A 25,596-nucleotide genomic window follows, 5' to 3' on the forward strand; every position below is an offset into this window, starting at 1 on the left:
AATCATGATCTTTGACCCTTACTTGACTCTAACCCTGGCACTCACCTACATCTAACCTTGATCTAGGTATTTTTTATTTCTTTTTTATTATTATTGATATTAACTATATATTCTTTTTTACACACAAGTTTTTTACTTTCTCCCATTCAGAGAAAAAAAAACACAGAGACTGACCACTATGATAGTCAATCAGAGGCTACCACAGCGATCAGGTAACCCAGAATCAGGAATCCCGGGTCCCAGTCGTTAGTGATGGCCTAGTCTTTGTGCTGACAGCAGGATTCCAGCACAAAGACAGATACGCATATATGCAGCCCCATGGAAAAAAGCTCAGTTCTGCGTATGGTCGGCAGGAAGGGGTTAAAGGATAAGTTCACTATAAAAAAAAATAATAATAAAAGCACTTATTTTGCAGGTAAAAAAATGTGTATTTACTATTTTTTTTTTTTTTTTAGAAGCCTGGAAAGCATTGTACCTGTGATCAGCAGAGTGTAGGTACCATGCAGGAATCCTACAGACTGTCAGTGTAAGCTGTCTGTCTGTACATCGTACGGACAGGCAGTTTTACACTGACAGGAAGAATCAATGAACTACCAGACTGCTCAACAGTGCCCCGGTAGTTCATTGAGAACTACAAGCCAACAGTCAAAATGCTGTAGGTACTTGTATTTTCTGTGTTTTGGGGTGTTTCATGTTGTGAAACGTGAAGTTATCCTGTAAGTGATTCAACTTTGCTCAGAACTTGGTCTCCAATCATGCACTGTACTTCTTACTCTTCACCTCTGCGATCTGTGCTTTACATACTCCTGACCCACCTCTCCTCCTCAGACCCCCTTCTCCTCTGCAGACCTCCTACACCTTCTCAGACCCCCTAGACCTCCCCTCATTCCTTCTCAGAACCCTCTCCCCTCCTCAACCTCCCTCCTTCTCAGACCCCCCAGACCTCCACTCTATCCTCCTCAGACCCCCTCTCCCTCTCCCCCAGACCCCCCTTTCCTTCTCAGATCCCCCCTCTTCTCCTTTACCCCCCCAGACCTCCCCTCTCTCCTCCTCAGACCCCTCTCCCTCTCAGACCCCCCTCTCCCCCACAGACCTCCCTCTCCTCCTTAGACCCCCCAGACTTCCCTCTCTCCTCCTCAGACCCCCTCTCCCTCTCAGACCCCCCTCTCCTTCAACGAACCCCCCTCCTCTCCCTCCCAAACCTTTTCTTCTCCTCAGACCCCCCAGACCTCTCCTCTCTCCTCCTCAGATCTCTCATCAGACCCCCCTCTCCTCCTCAGACAACCTCTTCTTCTCAGATCCCCCTCTCCCCTCCAGACCCATCTCTCCTCCTCAGACCCCTCCAGACTGCCCTCTCCTCCTCAAGACCCACAGGCCTCCCTGCTCTACTTCTCAGACCCCCTAGACTCACCTCTGCTCTTCAGATTACTCTCCTCTCCTTCCTAGGCCCCCCCCCCCCGACCTCCTTAAGGTCCCTTTCACACAGCCTGATGTAGTTTCCTCACAACATGGAAGCTAATGGAGTGTGTTTTAATCTGTTCTTTTTGGCTTCAATGACAGGCATGTGAGACATCTGGGGTCAAAAAGACTCCGGATGGCTCATTAAAGAGAACCTATTGTAACAACATAATATCACAGAGAGTACTTTAGTTTTAGTGAAAAAATAAAAATGTGCCAAAAATTGTTACATGCTAGCACTTTGAAAACTCCTCTCAATGTACACGAATGCACAAAAGTAAACACACCCATCAGGGGCACCTACTTATGAAAACGTCACTTGTACAACACATCTTACATATGGCTATGCACTCAGGAATAAGAGCAACAATTCTAGGCCCATTATTCACAATTCACTCTAAAGTGATGACCTGTAGGGCCACGCCCAATATTCAGTGTAATTTAAACCATGCCCGCTCTTTCTCATGCTGTGTGCACCGCATTTTCTTTTCTTTGTGACTGGGACCCAAGTTACATCTCTGCACATGGGCCCACTAATTTCATAAAATGCCACTGGTAATAATGCTTGATAAACCAGAAGCTAGTTGGTTTTCTAATCATTTCAATACTTTTTCAAGGTTCCATTAAGTAAAGCACAGAGAGAAAAGAGCTTGTCATGCAACAATGTAGCTTTATTGAAATATTGGGTTGAAAAATCATACAAGCAAGTGATCTGACCAATACTCAGGATAAACAGCTCGCTATACAGTATATAGCTCCTGATGACGTCTGGTGTGACGAAACATGTTGGGAGGGGCAAAATACTGTGAAGCACGTGTGAGGGCACTGGGCTTTGAGTAATGGAGGTCTGCAGTGGTACAGTGCTTAAGATAGAATAACTATCCTCTGCTGTACTTATTGAAACCCTGAGAAATATTGAAAGAATCATGAAACCATCTACCAAGTATCACATAAGGATGTTTGCTCATCCTTTAATGAGAGGTTAAACAAATCTGGTGAGTGATACTGACCCACTGGGTTACACTTTAAAAGATGTGAAGCAGCAGCACTTTATAAGAGTGGATTTGTGCACATTGTCTGCATTAAGACACTAATAATTTTAATAAATTAATGGTCACTGTCTGATTTAGGATTTTATCACTGTGGCATATAGATTTGTACAGTGGGGCAGTATTTAGTCAGCCACCAATTGTGCAAGTTCTCCCACTTAAAAAGATGAGAGAGGCTTGTAATTGACATCATAAGTAGACCTCAACTATGAGAGACAAAATGAGAAAAAAAATCCAGACAATCACATTGGCTGATTTGGAAAGAATTTCTGGCTCTCACAGACCTGTACCTTCTTCTTTAAGAGGCTCTTCTGTCCTGCACTCATTACCTATATCAATAGCACCTGTTTGAACTTGTTATCAGTATAAAAGACACCTGTCCACAACCTCAAACAGTCACACTCCAAACTCCACTATTGTGAAGACCAAAGAGCTGTCGAAGGACACCAGAAACAAAATTGTAGACCTGCACCAGGCTGGGAAGACTGAATCTGCAATAGGCAAGCAGCTTGGTGTGAACAAATCAACTGTGGGAGCAATAATTAGAAAATGGAAGACATATAAGACCACTGATAATCTCCCTCGATCTAGGGCTCCACATAAGATCTCACCCCGTGGGGTCAAAATGATCACAAGAACGGTGAGCAAAAATCCCAGGACCACACGGGGGGACCTAGTGAATGACCTGCAGAGAGCTGGGACCAACGTAACAAAGGCTACCATCAGTAACACACTACGCTGCCAGGGACTCAGATCCTGCAGTGCCAGACGTGTCCCCCTGCTTAAGCTTGTACATGTCCGAGCCCATCTGAATTTTGCTAGAGAGCATTTGGATGATCCAGAAGAGGATTGGGAGAATGTCATATGGTCAGATGAAACCAAAATAGAACTGTTTGGTAGAAACACAACTCGTTGTGTTTGGAGGAGAGAGAATGCTGAGTTGCATCCAAAGAACACCATACCTACTGTGAAGCATGGGGGTGGCAACATCATGCTTTGGGGCTGTTTCTCCGCAAAGGGACCAGGACGACTGATCCATGTACAGGACAGCATGAATGGGGCCATGTATCGTGAGATTTTGAGTGCAAACCTCCTTCCATCAGCAAGGGCATTGAAGATGAAACGTGGCTGGGTCTTCCAAAATGACAATGATCCCAAACATACCACCTGAGCAACGAAGGAGTGGCTTCGAAAGAAGCATTTCAAGGTCCTGGAGTGGCCTAGCCAGTCTCCAGATCTCAACCCCATAGAAAACCTTTGGAGAAAGTTGAAAGTCCGTGTTGCCCAGCGACAGCCCCAATACATCACTGCTCTAGAGGAGATCTGCATGAAGGAATGGGCCAACATACCAGCAACAGTGTGTGCCAACCTTGTGAAGACTTACAGGAAACATTTGACCTCTGTCATTGCCAACAAAGGATATATAACAAAGTACTGAGATGAACCTTTGAGATTGACGAAATACTTATTTTCCACCATAATTTGCAAATAAATTCTTTCCAAATCAGCCAATGTGATTGTCTGGATTTTTTTTCTCATTTTGTCTCTCATACAGTAGTTGAGGTCTACCTCTAATGCCAATTACAGGCCTCTCTCTTTTTAAGTGGGAGAACTTGCACAATTGGTGGCTGACTAAATACATTTTTGCCCCATTGTATGTATCGGTAAATTTATTTGATATGCATTTGCTTTTTCTTATATGAATATATCTTTTTTCAATTTTAGTGAGGGGGTTATGCATTTAATGGTATTTCCTTTGAAAGCGGTATTAAACTCAAAATCAAAAATGTTGTTGTAGCACTACACCCTTAAGGGTTGCTTAGTAATTTTTGGATTCCTTGTCAATCTGGACCTCCTTCTGAAAGCCCAACCTCTGCTGACATCACCATGCTCTTGTGACCAGAATAAGTCGCCACTGTAAAATGGACTAACACACAAGTTAGTGTAAATCAATAATAGGTTTATACTGAATTTGAACATAGCTTGGTCAAAAAAGTACAAAATAGCATTGGCATATGTAACAACTATAGTCACTCTTGTCAACGTTAAGTAAATTTACAGCATCCACAGAAAAGTACCAATTACTGTTAGCAGGCCTGCTTTATGAGATAATCTACTGCCTCCAATCTGAGGTAACTATTGAATCCCAAGCAAGCATGAACAAGAACTTTCAAACCAGACAAGGCTAGCTCACTCTGGGCCCTCAGGACCTGATGGCAGGAATTTAGCTTGAAATAAAAGATCTCTTTACCCCTGAAGTAACCAATGTTCCTTTAAGTGCAGTGAAGAGTCCTCTACGTGCGTGATGGGGCCCGGTTGGTGCACAATACGAAGAAGTATGAATACGGATTCTCTGAAGAACAATGCAATAAACCAAAAGAGGATCAGTACTTCTGAAAATGGCAGTGAACTGTTGTAATGTTCTTTTAAGTGCACTGCTCACCAGTAGCTTTGAAGAAAAAGGATGTTCAGCTGTCAGGAGTGATTGTTGATACAGGGTAGCTCCTCCCTGGACTGCAAGACTATTGGCACAATAGGAAAAAGGTCTCTCTAAAAGGGTAAATTGATAATGATAGTGACACAGACTTAGTTTGGCATGCGGAATGGCTGTCCTGCTATCAGTGCTGGTGTCAAGGTTGTGTCAAGTGTGGTTAAGCAACAGCAGCTGGAAGAACTAGGCTGTAACTTGTAGTGGCTGTATGCGATGTCCGCAACTATCTGAAGGAAATAGCAACTATAGAGCAAGTGTCAGTGTTCCTTTTCCTAGGCAAAACATGGTGCTCTCTCACCCAAGGGATGGCAGCTGGCGGATCATTGCGGTCTTTCCCTCTCTCCAGGTGGAACTCACTCAAACTCTCTGGTCTCGCCTGCAGCACTGTGTCCAGTCATCTAGTGGCAGATCAGTTCCCTAGATCAAGTGGGGCCAGCAATCAGCAGATTCTCTTTGTCTCCCTTCTCTCTCCGTTCGCGTCCTGGTCCAGCTCTCCAGCGATCCACACATTCCCCTCTCTAGATTTGTCCCCTCTCTTTTCTTGTTCCAACTTCCAGGATTTTTCATATATATGCCCACCACCAATATGCCAGCTCCTGTGGGAAATGTAGTATGTCTAATTGCACTGCTCCTCAGTGAAGTCCTGCAATTCAGGATACATGTTCCATAGAACTGCTCTTCAGCATGAAAATGCCACTTTTTCTTGCAGGACACAGACATCTTGTGTTGGCTTCAACATCCTACATCAAACATTTTTAGCAGGGTGTTACATAATATTTTGCAGCTTACTAGTCATTAGATCTCACTGCATTAGTTTACTTGTTTAGGCTTTTCCCAGTTTTCACCTGGTGATCTGGCCTGTAAATACACCTGCTGTATTAGAGTGCCTACACTCTGGATGAACTAAAACATTGAAGTCAAACGCCAGCTAATACTTTATAAGTAGTTACAGCAACAGTTTTTTTCAGGAAAATGTTACATGTTGCACTCTAAATACGGGTGTAATGTGTTCTTAAAGGTGAATCTGTCCTTTAAACTGAGGATGCTGATTTGCATGAGATAGTCATGGCAGAGATTCTGCATACACAACAAGTAGGGTTTCAGCGTGTTCTGCATACATGGTTGGGTCACACTTTTGAGATACAAATTTGAATTTTCTTTCTGGCAGTTGGCATACTAATAAGCCAGAGCATGCAGAGGAGGTTGTGTCCAGGGGCAACTTGCGGAGAACTGGAGGGAGCAGGTGTCTTACCCCACCAGGTGATACTCTGCCAGAGTTACTGGCCACTGCTATTCCCAGAGCTGCTCAAGTTCAGCAATCTGGGCCTTTTATCACACTTCTGCTGCCATCAAAAACATTGTGGTTTGCAACCTTTGCTTGCAATGTATCAGTCATAGTATTCATATCAGGTATTTGGGTACCATTTTCATGCAGGGAATGTTCTGTTGCCTGGGAAATGTGGCTGCTCTTTGTGCTTCTCCCCTTACTTCTCATTGGTCACAATCGTTTCTATACAATGTATGTATGTATGATCATGACTCTGAAGGTCCTGTTTCCAGGTAATGCCCCCTGATTACACCTCCTTCATGTTTTTAATTGTTCACCTTCTGTTAGAACCTGATTTAAGGTCCTGAACCCAGTGCCTGTGATAGGTTTCCAATGTGATTTCTAACTGCCATTACTATATATGATTTGCCTGCCACCTGGACTGACCCTTTGCCTGTTTACTGACTTTGTCTCTGCCTGCTGCCCAGAATGACCTCTTTCCTGTTTACCGACCACATCTCTGTCTGCTGCCTGGACTGACCTCTCTGCATGATTTTCTGATTACAATCCAGTCAAAGCACAACTCCCGCCTTCCTTTGTGGACACCTGTATCTCTCTGAATGACCAGTACTCTTTGTTATACCTATGCCCCGCCTTGCTTGTGCTACTTGGTCAGAGAATATATATATATATATATATATATATATTGTAGTATAGTAAGTCTTCAGCAACCAAGTACTAGTAGAACTGCTTGCTTCTATAGGTGAAGTTACAATATCCAGCTATCCACTATCTCTAACCATTTTTACAAGCATTTTAGTTGTCCTCAGTGATACTGAGGACTCAGGGTCCTTTGCTTCAGACAATTTGTGGTGAATGGTCTCCATTGTGCTGCGCAATGCCTTCGCAAGGACTTCCGGATTTGGGCCATAAATGGAGGGGGACTATTACTGCGTGACAACCTTTTTGGATCATCGATAAAAGGGGAAAACAGAAGATTTTATGCTACCATCCCAGAGGGAACAAATAATGCACCACTTAGAAAAGGTGCTGTGAAAGAACCTCTTGGCTGCATTTCCAGATACCCCATGCTCAGTTTGCATAAGGAGGAGTAGTGGTGACTGTCTCAGCAGAACGTTTAAGTCATTTTTTCAAACGCAGCCATCAAGCCTGGCAGCAGTCACAGGCAGCTTCTGAACCATATGATCTCAAAGTGAGTCCTCAAGGAATTTTGGCTATCCAAGCTAGATCACCAGCCAGAGCTAGCCCTGTATGCGCTGGAGCTTTTGGCTTGCCCTGTATCCAGTGTGCTGTCTGAGAGGGCCTTTAGCAGAGTGGAAATTTTTATGACAGAGAGACTAACCCACTGACATTTTTTTACTATCTCACTTTCTTAGAAATTATCCAGTGTTAGATCAGCAATGATTACAAAACTCCTGCAGCTGATGATAACAACTACATTTTTCCTTGCAAAAAGATACCTTATGTAGCCCTGTTTTGGGGGGGGGTTATGTGAAATGGCCCACACCAAACAAGCTATGGCGCTAACCTGTATATGAGTAGGCAATCCTGAGCCTTCGCTATATGGAAGAGGGGGGTTATGTGATAACACAAATGGCAGTGCCTCCACCTAGAATAGGGATCCTGCAATTGAGGAGACTCACCCCTGTCTAGGAATGTAACAGGTAGACAACTTAAAGTAACTATACATAGCAGTATTAATGCACCCAGCTTATATTTCTAACATGAAAACATGTCACCACACCTGTATGAGATTAATGCAAAGTTTATATAAAGCAGCCACATAAAATAGGATGCATAAGAATAACATTCAGGAATTACAATTTACCATAAATTGGGAGGTTGCAATTATACCCGGGTATATGTGCATGTGGTATACAGAATACCTCCAACCATGGGTTATAGCGCAGTCCGGTTGCAGGGGCCCCTGGAGAGGTGAGAGTCAATAAGATACACGCTTCCACTTCAGATGCTGCAATGGCATCCAAGTAACACGTTCTATGCGGATGATTGCACTGCTTGTCTGACGATCAGCGATGCATCACCTAAAAGGATAAAATGCCCTATCTCTCCTTACTCTTAGTCCCTATCCCTAAACTGGGCTGTCACTGCAACCGGCCTCTATCTGTCTAAGTGGCCGTCGGATGCCTAACCTACCTCTAGCCTAATCTATCCAACACTCCCTATGCTAATCCTAGCTAAATGGAGATCCAGACCAATGGCTGCTATGGCTTTAAGCAAAGAGGCTGCAAAGATACACTGCAATTAACAGAAAGTTCACCTGACAGTCTTATGCAGGTGAAAACACTGATCTCTCTCTATATATATATAGACAACTATAAGGATTCTGCAGTGTGTAAATAGAATAATGATAATGAACCACAAATCTCTCTCTTACAGAGATATTAAGATTCCAATACAGAAGTTGAAATATAACAGAGGCAGACCTAATCTGCTTCAGTAACAACTAGATAGATAGCAGCCTTGTTAATCTGGATCAATACTCACAGAATCACCATACAGTTCCCTCCAGAAACACAGCACATGGCAGGCTGGCACCCTCTGCCTGATACTTCCTGGAAAACAAGCTATATAACATCCTGAGGTTTCTTGACCTCCTAGCAGGGGCAGGAAGCACACCTAGGGACTTGTCTGCAATGGGACGTCTATGGTAGTGGCTGTAAATGAATGTAAACAAACCACAACTAGTGTATAAAATAACAGTTCCCTACACTTACACCATTATCAGATCCTGCCACTGCTGCTGACCTGCCACCAGTACCTGCTCTTTCCAGCTCTGCTGGCCAGTCACCATTACCAGCTCCTGCCACCTTTGCTAGCCTGTCACTAATGCCAGCTCCTGCCACCTGTCCTGACCTCCTGCTACCACCATTAACAGCTCTTTTTTACTTCTGATGGCTTGCCTGCCAGCTTTACTAACTCCTGCCACATGCTGGCCTACCTCTATTACAAGAGCCTGCCACTGCCACCATTAACAGCTCCTGCCAGTTCTGCTGGCCTGCTCCTATTACCAGCTTTTGTCACCTCTGCTGGTCTGCCACCATTCCCACCTTCTGTGGCCTCTCCACCCCTATTCTGGTGCTCTGGTATTTTAAAGGTGCCACACATATTTATTTCTAGAATATATATAAACTAGTGCAGCACTTTACTTTAAAAACAATCCATGCAATCATTAATCTTCTTGTGAACATGTGGATGCCACTTTCCAATGCTACCACGTCGTATATACCATATTTTCCGGTGTATAAGACAATTTTTTTATATTTAAAAACATAGCCCAAACCCTGTGATTTAACTGGAAAATTAAGGGGTCATCTTATACACCCAGTTGCCTTATATGCTGGAAAATACAGTATGTGAATCTGCTCACCTCTAAATTTACCTCCAAATTATTATTATACAGTATTTATATAGCGCCAGAAGGTTTGCTCAGCGCTGTACATTATAGTGGGGGACAGAACATGAGACAATACAGTAACAAAACAATACACGAGGAGTTCGAGGGCTCTGCTCTTTCGAGCTTACAATCTAGGAGGGAGGGGATAGTGGTACAGGAGGAAGTGGTTGTGGGGAATGGAGTGGTAGGAGGAGTGGAGGAGATCGTTTGCTAGGTGAGGGTGGGGTAGGCTTCCCTGAAGAGATGGGTTTTCAGGGTGTGCCTAAAGGTGAGGAGGGTAGGTGACAGTCTGATGGATTGGGGTAGTGAGTTCCAGAGGATGGGGGAAGTCCTGGAGAAGTCCTGCAGTCGGGCGTGGGAGGAGGAGACCAGGGAGCTAGAAAGTAGGAGGTCTTGTAAGGAGCGAAGAGTACGGGTTGGGTGGTATTTGGGTATCAGGTCGGTGAGGTAGTTTGGGGCAGCGTTATGGATGGCTTTGTATGTCAGTGTTAGTTATTTGAATTTAATGTGTTGGGCAATCGGAAGCCAGTGGAGGGAATGACAGAGGGGGGGTGGCAGAAGCGGAGCGATTGGTAAGGTGGATGAGTCTGGCCGCTGAGTTCAGGATAGACTGAAGCGGGGATAGCCTGTGTTGGGGTAGGCTGGTGAGAAGGGAGTTACAGTAGTCCAGACGTGAGATAATGAGGGAGTGAACGAGTTGTTTAGTAGTGTCTGGGGTTAGGAACGATGGTGGGATTGTTGGTTGTGATGGAGAGGATGGGGGGGGGGGCACAGGCTGGGGGAAAAAAATTAGGAGCTCGGTTTTGGAAAGGTTCAATTTGAGGAAATGGAGCGACATCCAATCTGATATGTCGTTCAGTAGGTGGGCGATAACCTATAGACTGAAGAGGTGAGGGGTAGAGAGGTAAATTTGCGTGTCATCGGCCTACAGGTGATAGTTGAAGCCATGGGAGTGTATCAGTCTGCCGAGGGAGGAGGTGTAGATGGAGAAGAGAAGGGGCCCGAGGACAGAACCTTGGGGGACCCCAACAGAGAGGGGGAGGTGGTAGCATTTTAGGTAATGCTAAAGGAGCGTTGGGATAGATAGGAGGAGAGCCAGGAGAGAGCGGAGTCTCTGATGCCAAGGGAGTGTAGTTTATTAAGGAGGAGGGGGTGGTCAACTGTGTCAAAGGCCGTGTAAAGGTCGAGGAGTAGGAGGACTGAGTAGTGGCCATTAGCTTTGGCGGTTAGCAGGTCATTAGTGATTTTGAGTAGGGCAGTTTCGGTGGAGTGTAGGGGACGGAAGCCAGACTGTAGTGGATCGAGGAGGTTGTCAGTGAGGTGGGAGCTTAAGCGATTGTAGACTAAGCGCTCAAGGAGCTTGGATGTAAATGGCAGCAGGGAGATGGGTCTAAGGTTGTTCAGGTCGGTGGGGTCCAGGGAGGGTTTTTTGAGTATGGGGGTGATGTGTGCATGCTTTAGGGGGGAGGTGAATGCGCCAGTAGAAAGGGAGAGATTGAAGATGTGGGTGAGGGAGCGTAGGATGGAGGAGGAGGGTGACCGGAGGAGTTGTGTGGGGACAGGGTCAAGTGGTGAGGCGGGCTTCTGAGAAGACCTTAGTGACCTCCTTAGTGGTAGCAAGGCTGAAGGAGCGGAGTGTTGGGGAGGTTATAGTATGCGGGGTGTTAGGTGTGGTGGGGGGGCAGGGCAGTTGCAAGGTCAGGGGATGGGAGAGTTGATGGGGTTATAGTGGGAGGGAGGCTAGGTGGGGAGGTAGATTGAGCATTGGTGATGTCCTTAGGGATTGCCTCGATCTTATTTTGGAAGTGATTGGCAATCTCGTGGGTGGTGAGTGAGGTACTGGGTGGGGGGGGGGGGAGAGAGTAGGGAGTTGAAAGTTGAGAAGAGCTGGCGAGGAGAGGGTGTTGATGAGGGTTATGAAGTAGACTTGTTTGGCGGCGTGGAGGGAGGAGGTGTAGGTGAGGAAGGCGGATTTGTAGAGGGAGAAAGCTCGAGGGGATCTGGTTTTGTGCCATTAATCGCTTTAGCGAGCAACTGCGTCGTTTAAGATTTTTAGTGTGGTCATTCTGCCAGGGTTGAAGCAGTCGGGGTCTAATGCTACGTGTGGTTAGGGGTGCTAAGGAGTCTAAGGCAGCTGACAGCGAGTTGTTATATGCAGTAGTGGCCAGGTCAGGGCATGACAGTGGAAGGATACTGTCGTACAGCTAATCAGCTGCAGAGTGGAGAGGGGCCGGGTTCAGGTTGCGTAGGTTACGGCTGGTGATGGTTTGACGATTGGGGGGGAGGTGTTAGAGGATGGGGAGATGAAGAACGTAATGAGGTTGTGGTCAGAGAGAGGGAAAGGGGTGTTTGTGAGGTTGTGGAGGGTGCAGAGAAGGGAGAAAATGAGGTCCAGGGTGTTCCCGTCGGTGTGGGTGGAGGACTGTGTGCACTGTGTGAGTGCAAAAGAAGAGGTTAAGTGGAGGAGTTGGGATGTAGCCGGGTTGTTCACATTGATAGGGATATTGAAGTCTCCAAGGATGATGGTGGGTAGCTCAGAGGAGAGGAAGAAGGGTAGCCAGGCGGAAAAGTCGTCGAGGAAGCGGGATATGGGTCCAGGAGGCCGATAGATTACTGCAATCCTCAGAGGGGTGGGAGAGAAGAGCCAGATGCAGTGGGCCTCGAAGGAGGAGAAGGATAGAGAGGGGGGGTTAGGGAGGACCTGGAAGGTGCTCAGCGGTGAATGGGACCAGACAAGACCTCCATAGGAGAGTGCCGCAGGGGAGGTGGAGTCAGTGGCTTGGATCCAGGTTTCGGTGGCCGCTAGGAGGTTGAGGGAGTGAGAGATAAAGAGGTCATGGATGGCGGTGAGCTTGTTGCAAACCGATCGGGCGTTCAGGACTGCAACCAAGAGTGGAGGGGTGCATGCGGGGAGGAGGTGGACAGGTATAAGGTTGTGGGAGTAGGAGGGTGCCTAGTGGATGAGTGAGGTGGTGAGGGGCCAGGGTTTGGGGAGATATCCCCGGTGTTTAGGAGAAGGGTGAGAAAGATGGCATGGGAGAGGGATTTGCAAGAGCGTGTGGGTTTGTTAGTGGTGGCGTGTGGGTCGGTGGGAGAGTGGAGTATCAGGGAGAGGTGGTGAGAGCCATAGTGGGGAGATGGAAGTAGTGAGGGTCCGATGTAAAGTTGTTTTGGGGGAGTAAGGGGGTAGAGGGAGGAGATTTTAGGAATGGAGGAGAGGAGTACGAGGAGTACAGGTGGCATATTAGGAGGGTGAGCGGAGTGCTGGCCAATTGAGGGAGGTGAAAGGTTTCACATCAGGGCGTATAGATGCGGAGAGTCTGTCACGCAGTGGTTGAGGCAGAGTCGGGTCTCGTAGGCCGCGTTCATCTGTGGGAGGAGAGGGAGAGTGGTGGGCAGCTGGGTCCACTGCTGGCTAGTTGCGGCGGTTTGTGGGTGCTGTGGGCCCACGTCTGTAGGTGCTGTGGCCCGGCGTCTGGAGGTGCTGTAGGGCATGACATCTGGAGGTGTTTTAGGGCACAACGTCTGGAGGTGCAGATGCAGGGAAGCCTGTAGGAAGCCTCAGGAGTTCATTGCTGTCGGTGCCAGTGCTCTTTTGGATTTACCCAGGTGGTGACCTGGAGCGCCTGAGCCTCAAGGTGTGCGGCCGCGCCAGGCCACAGAGTGGTATCCCCGGGTGAAGTGGTCGTACCAGGCCGGGAGGTCGGTTGAGTAGTAGTAGTGCTGTGTGGGGCCCTGTTGGGGGCCGCAGCTGCCTGAGTGGTGGTGCTGCCGTGCGGGTTGCCTGAAGTGGTCGTTGGGGCCTTCTGCGCTGTTGTCTTCAGTCGATTTTGGTGTGGTGGGAGAGTGGTGGGTGGCCGGATCTCTGCTGTAGGTCGTGTGTTTGGTCAGCGCAGGCCGCTCCCCTCCGCCAGGTGTGGGTAGGGTAGGGGAGGCCTTCAGAGCTCGTCCTGTTGCTGGGTGCTGGCTGTTGCAGGTACGCCTGTTTGCTGGGTGCAGGGTGACCAGGGGTGGCACCTGGGCCGATGGGTGTTGGGTGTTGTATGGTGCTGGGTGGCCTCTGGGCTGAGGCTGGGTGCCGGCTGCTGGCTGGGTGCTGGTTGTTGCTGGGTGGCCTGGAGTGGCCCCTGAGCCGAGGCTAGATGTTGGTTGCTGGCAGTTGCAGGGTGCTGGGTGGCCTGGAATCAGCCCCTGGCCTGAGGCTGGGTGCTGGGTGCCGGGTACTGGTAGCTGGGTGCTGGTTGTCGGGTGCTGGTTGCTGCAGGGTGCTGGGTAGCCTGGGAGGACCCAGGGCTGATGTAGAGGGCCCCAGGGAGGCAGGCAGGTCAGCGGGGGCCAGGGGCGGAGCGGCAGCGATCCGGGCCGATGACCGGCGTTCCGGGTCGGCCGCGGCAAAAATTGAGGCCGCAGCTTCGTAGGTCACTGTAGGCCGCAAATCCCAGAGCTCCGGGATTTGGCCGAAAATGGCCCAGCACCCCTCCCTGGGTGCTTATCGGGGCTGCAGGGTCATGGGGGTCCCACCGGAGTCCGCTGATGCCCGGATGGCAGCAGATTGGGACTTGAGCGGTGAAGCTCCTACTCACGTGTCTGCTCCTGTCGCCATCTTGAAGTATAACAAATCATAAGAGGTCTAACTCTGATGGATATGATGGCATAAATTTCCAGGCTTATGGGTTACTGCAAAGCACCAATCCACTACCATCTAGGAGGCTCAGTCCATATCCAATGTCTCTCAAAGCAATGATACCACATCTAATTCTCAGTTTAAAATCTTTTACTAGACACAAAGTGTGCCAATATACTCGCATTAAAAAGGAAATATACCCAGCATGTAAGCCATAATCTCTCTGCTTCCCTAGGTATTGGGATTACTAAAGTCAAGGAATAGATAGCCTGAGACTGGGTGATCTCGCCCCATCCTATAACAGCTCCTGTTTTTTTAGAGTTATGTCATTCAAACACAGCGTGACTGCTGATAGACATGATTACACTACTCTAGTAGGCTTAACTCTTATGCATTACATCCCTGGGTGGGGAATTCATCAGAGTCTCCCTTTGATAAATTCCCCACAAGGGACATAACGTGTAAGAGCGGAGTCTACCAGAGTGGCATCATCATGTCTATCAGCAGCTGCTCGGTATTGAAATTACAGAACTCTAAAAAAAAAAATACAGGAGTAGTTCAGGATGAGGTGAGTTTAGTTATGGTACTGTTTTCCTTAGAAACACCAAGAACTCAGGGTTCTCTGCTGCAGACAATTTGTGGCAAGTGAGGAACCCAAGGACCCTTTTTTAAGACATTTTTTCAACCACAGCAGACAGGCAAGGCTGTAGGAAGCATTCATAGGCAGGGTCTCAACCATATATTTGATGACTATTTGGAATCCAGGGCTGATGTGGTCATTCTCAGAAGTGAAGACCCCATAAATTACTAGGTCTCCATGCTCTAGAACTTTAACCCTTTATCCACTAAGACTTGTTTATAAAGGGGTTAAATGGGTTAAAGCAAACCCACAGCTGCTGGTGCATGAGCTTTGTATCTAATTTTAGAGTCAGCTAAGGGCTTTTATGTAAAAGCTCCCCCTGAGGACTAATTAACTCAGAAGCAATGTGTATTACATCATTTCTGGGTTCATAGCGTCATTCCCCAACTACTGTATCTGAGGATGCAGCCAAACAAGCAGGATCTGTGCTTAATTAGCTGTAGTGGAGTGCAGTGGAGACAGTGGGGGTATAATAGACCTCCTGAGGTCTCAATAAAGAGTACTTGTCACCTGCCCATGCTATCACATATGTTAGATTTGTTTAAGCTAAAATTAATTTTAGTGTATGTAATCCTGAAAATATGCATTTGATAAATAACTGCGCAAATATTGTGCTGCATAAAAAATTGCAACAGCCACTATTTTATTCTTCAGGGTCGCTGTTTAAAAAAATATAGGATTGTTCACGAGTTTAAAGTTATTTTCTAGTAATGAAATGCAGACTTTAACATGTGTGTGTACATTTTTAAAATGCCCTGATAGAGGCCATAGTGACCCCTTTGTATGTATGAGCTATCATCTGCCAAACCTGTCAGGTGTCGGGGATCATGATTGACAGTGTGACTCTACATTATGGGACTTTTTTTAATATATACTATATGTTTTATGTCAACATTTTGAATAAAATTTACATATGTACAGTAGAATGTGTCACAATGCTAATATGGCTCACAAAGATAGCAATAGGATGGTGCAATCCACTGATAATATCAACAGTAATAGGAAGAATATCTTTCTAAACCGCACATGTCATCAGTTGTAAACAGGATGAAATCCTGACCTGATCTACACCTGTCCTGAACCTGATGTAAACCTGACCTGAACAACAACTGTGTCAATTAGCTGTGAAACCAGAGCTTCAATCCACACCGCACACGTGTGAATCAGAACTTAAACTTTTTTTGTACATGAGGAAGAAAACCCAAGCTTTTTTTTCTGTTTGTTTCTAACTATCCCTGGCTCCTTTATTTGCATAGCTGGGGATTCCCGGCCATGTAAGTGAATGAGGCCAGTGATGTCAATGGCTGTTAAGGATTCGGCAGTGTCCTTAAAAACATTGACAGTGGAAAGCTGTCATGTATATTAGTGGAAGTAGTACCGCAATTATAAATGACCAAACCTTAAGCTCATCCCTATTTCTGCTGTGATGATATCCAATTTTGTACCAAATACATGCTGAACCTGAAATCTATATTTTGAATATTTTGGTATATGGGGATGGGAGGGGGTTGGTGAATGTGGGGTTGTAGTTCAGAAGTATGTTTTGTGCAGTTGTGTTTTTAACATTTTATTAAACCTTTAAAGTGGTAGTAAAGTCTGCTTTATGACTTGTACCTACAGGTAAGACTATAATAATATAATAAAGCTTACCTGTAGGTACATTGAATATCTCCTAAACGTATACAGTTTAGGTGATATTCACATTTGTAGAGGCTGGTGAATTCACCAACGCATGCATTCTGTACTCTGAATGGATGGCATACTGGAGTATGCCGTCTATTGAGAGCGCTTGTGGCACGACCGTGACTGCTAAGAGTTATGTCATCACAGGCCAGCCATTCAAATGGCTGGAGCGCGCAAATTCGTGAGCAAGCCCACACAAGTGTACCCATATCAAGAGGCTTGCTGTGGTGGGTACTTCGGCATGGGGAGGAGCCAGGAGTGCTGGTGGGGAACCCAAGAAGAGGAGGATTGGGGCTGCTCTGTGCAAAAGCATTGCACAGAGCAGGTTAGTATAACATGTTGGTTATTTTAAAAAAATATGCATTTACAATCACTTTCAGGCTCCTTTCCACAGCTGGCCATGGGGCTGTAAAAACAGATTGTTGAGGTAAGGTTTTTCCGCTCATCTAATTTCTACCATTGCAGCCCGATGAGGTTTATACACATGCTGCAGACACAATGCTTTCCTTCAAGACAGGCACAAGCAACGCCTGTCAACTCGCCCCATTATTGTCAATAGGAGTGCTCTGCAACCGCTAGCCAAGCACTTTGCTCATGGTTGCTGTCCTTTAAATTGTGCTTGGGATTTCAATAAAAATGCATACTACCCCTCCAAAAAACAGACATTCAGAAGGCAGCAGTAGATCCTCCTAAATAGCTGTCAGCTGTTGCTCTACTACCTTATATCTATAGAATCTATAAGAGACTGCTTTTCAAAGGGTGGTAGACACTAGCACTCAAGTGAAAGAACCCTACAAGACACCTGTTACCTGTTGTTTACCTGATAAGGGAGCATAACTTTCAAATCAGCTTTTTGTTGTGTGCAGCTTAATGACCTTGAATATGTGTATTCTGTAAATATTAGAAAGGGGAATTGCATAGTGCAAATTGTGTGACAAAAGGCTGAAATTACATAGTTAGGTTAATAAGAGTCACAAATCCATCTATTGTAGTTCAACCAATAGAAAAATTAGTAAACTGAAAACCTCTATATTTAGAACCCTATATCGAGAGGTGATCAAGAGGAAGAAAAAAAACTCTAAAGCACAACCCAATTTGCTCCAGCAGCATAATATAAAATTCCTTCCTGATCCTCTAAGGCACGGGAGTCAAACTGGTGGCCCTTCAGCTGTTGCCAAACTACAAGTCCCATGAGTCATTGCAAGATTGACAGTTACAAACATGAATCCCAAGGGCAGAGACATGATGGAACTTGTAATTTTGCAACAGCTGAAGGGTCGCCAGTTTGACACCCCTGCCCTAAGGGCTTGTTCATACTTGCAACTGTCTTTGTTGTTCTGAAAATGTATCTGTGAGGATCACTTTTTAGAGGGTAGTTGACAGGAACTCGGGAGACGATATTTTACCACCTTTTTAACTCCAAAATTCTGCAACACCATGCCACAGTTGCATGTAGTACATGTAGTTGTAGGGTGGTTGCAAAGTGACCCCATTAATTTGAATAGGTTGCGTTTGTTGGTGGTACTGCCTACCGAACACGATAAGGGGTATAATTTTTCCTGTGGTCTGCCATGTGTACAACTCTGTCTGCCTGCTGTTGCAGATTAAGGGATCAGTAAAACCACCTTTCAACCGTGAAATTATTACTGCCCCCAGGCCACCAGAGTAAAAGAGCCCTGAGGCATTTGGATATTCCCTGCTCTTATTAAATCTATTATCTACCAGAACACCCAGATCCTTCTCGACTATGGACTCCCCCAGTTGTACTCCCCCTAGAATGTATTATGCATTCCTAAGTGCATAACATTTATCAGCATTAAATGTTATTTGCCACATAGCTTCCCAACCAAACAGTTCATTCATGTCATAAGCTAGGGTCATCCTGTAAAGATTTTCTTTTATGCTACATAACTTTGTCATTGCAAACACAAAGTGTACTTTTAAAAATGTGAAACATTAAGGGCCCCCACACTGAACCTTGGGGTACACCACTATCCTCAGACAATTCAGAGTATTAATAATTATAGACTATTCCGAATACATTTTTTAAGCCAGTTTTCTATCCTTTTACAGACCTAATTTTCTAAGGCTGTAAATTTAAAAGTCCTAGTGCACTATATCTACAGCCTCTTCATAAAAACTCTCCTGACCAGGGCATAAATGTGCAGTAGAATCCCCAATTTAATCACCTCAACAATTGATGGGCTTCCTAATAAATAGAAAATCTACTGCACATGCATAGCCCCGCCAGGAAAGCTTCTGTGAGAGAATGAGTGGCACCCAGTGGTGCACAGTGATGATTTCCATGTAAGTGGACAGGTAAATGGAATACTTGAGGCAGGCTAGCTGAAGGTGGGGGAGCCAGGTTAACTGTACTAAAATTATGGTTATCCCTTAAAATTTCTACTGTGTCTCAATTTAGCATAGTTGCAATTTTTTGGATAGTATTTACAATTCACTGATGGGATTTATTAAAAACCTGGAGTTGATCTTTAAGCTCATTTTGTACCACAATGCTTAACATGGGATGGTACAAATTGAGATTTATATGTGATCAAACTAGATATTTGTTGTGCCCATGGTCAGTGCCAGGGACATTACCCAGGGCAAAAGTGTCAGGGATCAAATATTTAATAGTTTCAAAAGTGTTCCTGACATTCAAGAACATTTAAAGTAGAAAAACTTAAATTTAAAATGTTTTATTAATATACTAAATCAGATTTTGGTAGTAAAACTAATACATTTTATCGCTCTCATCTTGTTTTTTTCCCTAATTTCATCTGTCTTATCATTCCAATCTGGATGCTTCATTTCCTCTGGCTTCTGGTCTCCACCCAAGGCTTCCTCCTGCACCTCCTAAGTTTACTTCCCCTCCTTCCCTTCTCACATTCTTATCCTTTCTCTCTCTCTCCTTGCCCCTCCCTTTGCACTTGCTACCCCTCACCTCCAACAGCAAGCTGCCAGTCACACAACCTGTCCCGTGTCCCGTCGCCTCTACCTAACCAGGCCCGTCGAGTCTTCCTGCAGAACAACCAGATCTCAGAATTAAGTCCTGGACTTTTTTCTCCTCTTACATCTGTACTTTGGCTATTCTCAAATCGTATCTCAGTCCTGCGTCCTGGGACGTTCCAGGGTCTGGAGCATCTGGAAGAATTGGATCTTGGAAAGAACCCAAATTTGCCACCTCTACAGCCAGATACTTTCAGTGGTTTGAATTCTTTGCTCTCCTTGCATTTGTATCAATGTAATATCCACAGACTGCCAGCTGATCTGTTCCGAGGCCTCCATTCTCTGCGCTACCTCTACCTTCAACACAACCGCTTGGCAGGACTTCCGGTGAGTAAAACTTTTAAATACCATGAATGCCCTTTAATATATGTGTATCTCAACTGACCTGCAAATTTTTCTCAAAGAAAGAGTTGGACTCTCTCATTTACAGAAGATGGTTGTTCAGTGATTTATAGCTACCAGCTTATTTAATCCAACATTGAACCATGGGCTGTGTCTTAAACATAATCTTACCTGAAATCAACTATACTTTACCCTAGGTTCACACCTAAGTCTTTTCTGCAGCGTTTTGCAGAAATGCAGTACAGTCCATTTAACATGATTTCCTATGGGACACGTTTTCAACCGGCATGTTTTTTGGAAAGGGCCAGGGACTTTTTTCAAAGCAAAATTTGCGTTTTTGGTTCTATAGACTTCAATGGAAACACTGCAGAAAAGCATATATTATGTTTTTGCTGCATTTTTGACACATTTTTTTTATTCCATAAAAGTTTATTGAGAAGTGACAACATGGTACAGGAAAATATAAAGAAATGCACATACAGCATCAATCAGGGCATAGACACAGCTTAAACCAAAATACAGGAAGAAATAACATGGTAGAGTGCGACACTGTGGATAACGTAAGCATGGCAAATTACGGCAGAGATAGTAGCCTGTAGTACTGAAGGTTCAAAAATGTACAAAATAGAAGGTAATAACAGCTTACTTCCACCAAGTGAATATTGGCGTACTGGCCTATGCATGGAGGACATGAACCTTCAGAGCCTAAACCAAAAGCAATACGCTATCATGAGGCTAAGTGAGCATCGCAGTAGAAGAGAAGACGTCATGAGTACCATTGACTATCCCAGAGGAGATAAGCTAACCAAATACCAAGTAATCCTAAATAAAATGAAGACTAAGCCTGATCGAAGACGAAGAGGTTGTCGAGAAAGAAAAGAAAAAAAGGGGAATAGAAAGAAAGAAAAGGACAAGAAAAGGAAAAGAATGGGAGTCATAGTAGAGAGAGAGGAGAGAAAGAGGGGGGGAAAAGAAAAAAAAAAAAGGAGGGGGGGTTGTTAGGGGGGGGAGAGTAGGGGGAGAGGGAGAAGGGGGGATAAGAGGAAGAAAAAAAAAAAAGGGAAGCGAAAGGTCCGGGCTGCGAAGTTTGTGTCAATATTGTTATTGGAGATCATAAATGAGAGTGTCAAGAATTTAAACACTCACCAAAGCTAAGCGGGCAAATATAAATTACCGGAAAGGAGGTCATAACCACGCAGATTATGAAAGAACCAAGGGCATAACCAGAGGTAGGGCTGAGCTCAATCAGGTATCCCGACCCATGAGAGATCCGAATTCAGGGGTAGTTACAAAGTGGGTCCAGCAGGCCCAAACATGTGAGTATTTAGTTGGCATATAGTGCAGTCGCAATCAGTTCCTCCATTTCCGCCACTTTGCTCACTCGATTGAGCCAATCGCGTATAGTTGGGGGGTGAGTGGAGCCCCATAGCACAGGAAGACAGAGTCTGGCTGCGTTGATCATATGCATTGCTAGGGACTTGAAATATTGACTCTTTTGACACATTTTTATGTGTTTTAAATCTGCCTAGGAACAAGAAAAATGTTAAACAATTTAAAAAAACAAGGCAAAAACGCAACGCAAAACACACAATGCAGAAACGGCTCAAACGCCACCTGCATAGGTGTGAACCTAAAGGTGCTGTTTATAAAGGTTATACATTCCATTTTACAAATTTTTTTTTTTTTATAAAAGACAGGTTAATGTGTTACTGTATTAATGTTTAAAAAAATGTATGTGTATAGTGAATAAAATTCAGAAATATAGATCTAATACATACTTAATATATTTCAGGTTTCACAAAAAGTGTCTGCTTAACATTCCTATATATATATATATATATATATATATATATACACATACACACACACAGCATATAACAATGGTAGTAGGTTCTAGGCACCTCAAGTGATTTATCAAATTTCTTGCAAAATCCACAAAATTCAAATCATTAGTTTTTAGAATCCTTTCTCAATTACTCTATGAATGGTTCAAAATTGTTGTATATGATGCATGACTTGAATTTTTTGGATTTTGCAAGAAATTTAATAAATCATTTGAGGTGCTGCAGAACTACCATTGTGGACTTTTTCTACATATGGGAGCAGAGGATAAACTCCCTAGCTGCATGCACACAACATCAGTGGATTGGAGGTGAGAGCTCCCTGCATTCTACATTATATAGAGATATATTTATATATAAATGTGGAGAGTTGGGATCACCAGCCAGCCACTTGTAAAAATGAACAGTCTTTATTCTTTTTTGCTCATTCAGAAAGAAACACAAAACAGCTTGTTTTTAGCACAACACAAACTTTCAGCTCACTGCATGTAAACCTCGTCCCTTAACGGTTATGTTGCCATCTGCCTCAGGTGCAAAGAAGCCAAGTCACCATATGCTTAGCAGGCTCTCAGTCACAGCAGTCCACCACTGTCTCCCAATTGTGTCCTACCTCATACTCCACCTCACAGACACCTGCTGGCTATTTCCTCATTATATTTGAGGCTTCTCCTGCAGGTGGGCTAACCCTTTCAAAACCAAAGTCCCTGTAATCAGAATTGGAGGCTCTTTTCCATCCATAGTCTCACTAAGCCTCTGACTTCGAGCTCCCATATTACCAATCTTGAGCAAACTGTAAGATTTACCCCTTTCCAACCAGAACTCCTTACCCTAAATGTGTGAAAACCCCAGAGTACTCCAAAACTGCATTTGAATTGCCCCTCTTAAAGGAACCACAACCCAAATAACAGGGCTCATACCTGCCTTCCAGAACCCACCCCTGGTCAATATATTGTGAGGCACTGGCTGGACAAATTGTGAATGGGATTTAAGTGTCACTTGGGTTTCTCACATTTATTGCATAGTCTGCTTGAAAGGGTATATACCAGTGTGCAGAGGGTCCTTGAGAATTTTTACTTGGGTTTCTCACATACACATACTCAAGTATTGCCTGTTTGTTTTGGAAAACTCATTAGGGGGCCCCTGGTTAGTCCAGATCTAACCTGAGTTTTTTATGTTATGCTATAGACTTTCTGTACAAAGCCCTCCTGCACTGGAACTGCATTTGTTTTCTGACTTGATGAATAAAAATGAAGGTTAAACCTGCTTGGGTTGTTCCTGGGTGTCCCTGCCTCCTGTTTGTGGTTTATTGTTACCAAGTTGAGCCTGTCCTTCTTATAATGTATAGGAGGATATGTGCAGCTCCTTATAGAGACAGACACCTCTTGTTAAACAGAATGCAGTTGCTTGAAAAATAGCTCATACTTGCAAGTGCTAACCAGCAGGAGGCAAACCACTTAATCACTCAGCAGATACAACAGCTGACTGATGGACAAAAGAAAGTAAACATGTAAGCAGCAGATACAGACCATGTTAAAGAGGCAGTTGTGGTATAGAGGCAGATTTCTACACCATAACAGATGGTAAAATTATGGAAAATGGAATTTGTTTCTGGAGAAACATTTTGAAGTCTACTTCTTATTTATGAAAGTTGTTGATCATGAGAAGCAATGGGCTGATATGGAATAACCCTTTATAATGGCAGCCCCAAAAAAGTCTATTTGATTTACACCCTCAGGAAGCTAATGTGTATCTATAACTTGAAGGAGAAATCCTTTTCAAGTTCAGCATTATCATGGCTTTCTGAGCGAAGCATGTGTTTACATGGGAATTTGACCCTGGGAAGCTCCTAGATGCTGAATTTGCTCCACCTTCCAAACCACAAAATGGTTGCACCTGGGTTTTTGACCATCGCATTAGCATTTGCTTGTTAAATTACACATTAGGTATACACACCCCAAGTGTGTGGATGAGTTGGTGTTCCGTGTGGAGTGACATTCTGCTACCAAGGACTATCTCTAGGATGTGCCAACAAAGCCAGTATTTCTAGGAAACAGGAAAAAATGTGATTGCTGCCTTGCTGAATAAAGGTGCAGGACAAACTTGCTTTAACTATGTCCTGAGTGTTTTTGTTTTTGTGCATGGTTTACTGCCAAAACCAGTTGAGCCTGTCTTCCTTACAACTTTTTATCAAAGGGGTAAGCAGGATTTTAAGGGGAAGGTGGGGGGGAAAGGGGTGAGACACCCATGAGTGCCAGATATGAATAGTCTCCTAGCATATTAGGTGTTGGTGATGCCAAGGACGTGGGACTAACAACCGATCTATATTATGTGAGCATATGGAATGTCTCCTGGGGAGGCGTATGTCACTATTTGCCAAGTCTGTTCTTGCAACATGCTTAGGAATTGAGAATAGAAAAACGATATGTCCATAGGACAACAGGTAAAGGCATTATTCAACTGTGGAAGCTTTGGTCACATTGATCTATGCCAGTCTGGTGGACCCTGCCAAGTTTGGCTCAGACAGAATGGGGATGCTTTGTATACATGGTGATACTAAAGACTACGCTACTGCTCTGCTCTTATGCAGACAATACATGGGTCGAATTCCAAACAAATTTTCTTTAGAAAATCAGAAATTTTGTGAGTTTTGTAATCTGATGGTGCCACCATTGATTTCGAAATTCAACCAACCAAGCCTTCAGTTTCTCCTCATGTTGCTACAGAGAAGAATTTTCGTAGACATGAATTTACTTTTCTTTCCAAGTCACGGCTTTATATTTCTTGCACGGTTCTCCCATCATTGATTCGAAATTTGTTCATTTTTCAAAAAAATTTTGATCACTCAAATTCGATGGTCACATGAAAATTGTCCATTTCTGTGACCCACTAATGGTGTGAAATTCGAATGAAAATTCTTAGAAATTTTGGAATTCGACCCATGTATGGCTGGCTTTAGACACACCTAATGGAACGTAATTTGTGTTATAAATGTGGGTAAGAACTTGCTACACATTCAAAAGCCTCATACACGTGATGAACATATTGGATGAATGATTGATTGTTTTGGGGTTTTTTTGCATGCTAGTCTCATATCGAAAATTAATAGATTATTAAAGTTATGAAAATTCTTGTAAGACAGAATACAACTTCGGAAGGGATACAATGTATTGTATTGTAACATATTCTTTAATTTCCGTGCATGCACAGCCTTGGTCACTCGATTTTTTTATGGTCAAAATCCAGTACTGATTAAACAAAAAATTATTCTGATCATTCCAAAAAAATTCTCATGCTTGTCCCTTTGGTATTTTCAAATAAATTGTCTTGAACGGCTATCGAAACCTGTATACTAATGATCAGATTATCAGACGATCACTCCAAAAGCAGTATATTTCATACGATATTCCCATCATGTGTAAGAGGCTTGATATTGGGCTGTGACTTCCCTCTTTTTTGGGAACTGGGAGCATAGGTAACCAGTTCCCAAAATGTGTCTGAAATGTATGATATCACTATTTTGCTTGAACTTGTGGGGGGAGGCTGATAAAGCTACAGTAAAAGTATCTGACAACTTCCCACTACCAGTATTGGTTGGGGAGTCAGAGCAAACTGCACCAGTGGCAAAAATAACTGATGGTTATTTAAGCATATTAACTAGTGGTCAGGCAATATTTTGGTACCGCACAGTTGTGAAATCTCAAATTAGCAAATGCATGTAAAATTGTAAAGGTGATAAGCCAGGTATCTCATGAG

General features: G+C 44.3%; 1 protein-coding gene across 1 annotated transcript in view; it reads left to right on the plus strand.

The window, feature by feature from the left end:
* The window catches only part of RTN4RL2 (reticulon 4 receptor like 2), a 121,104-nt gene that overhangs the window by 65,102 nt on the left and 30,406 nt on the right, over positions 1 to 25,596 (plus strand). The window contains exon 2 of the mRNA XM_089687546.1: positions 19,491 to 19,987. Within this exon, the coding sequence (XP_089543672.1) occupies positions 19,491 to 19,987 (497 nt within the window). The remainder of the gene's footprint in view (positions 1 to 19,490; positions 19,988 to 25,596) is intronic.

Source organism: Staurois parvus, unplaced genomic scaffold, assembly GCF_062004578.1.
Source record: "Staurois parvus isolate SC_StPar_1 unplaced genomic scaffold, SC_StPar_1.0 ptg000430l, whole genome shotgun sequence".
Lineage (NCBI taxonomy): Eukaryota > Metazoa > Chordata > Amphibia > Anura > Ranidae > Staurois > Staurois parvus.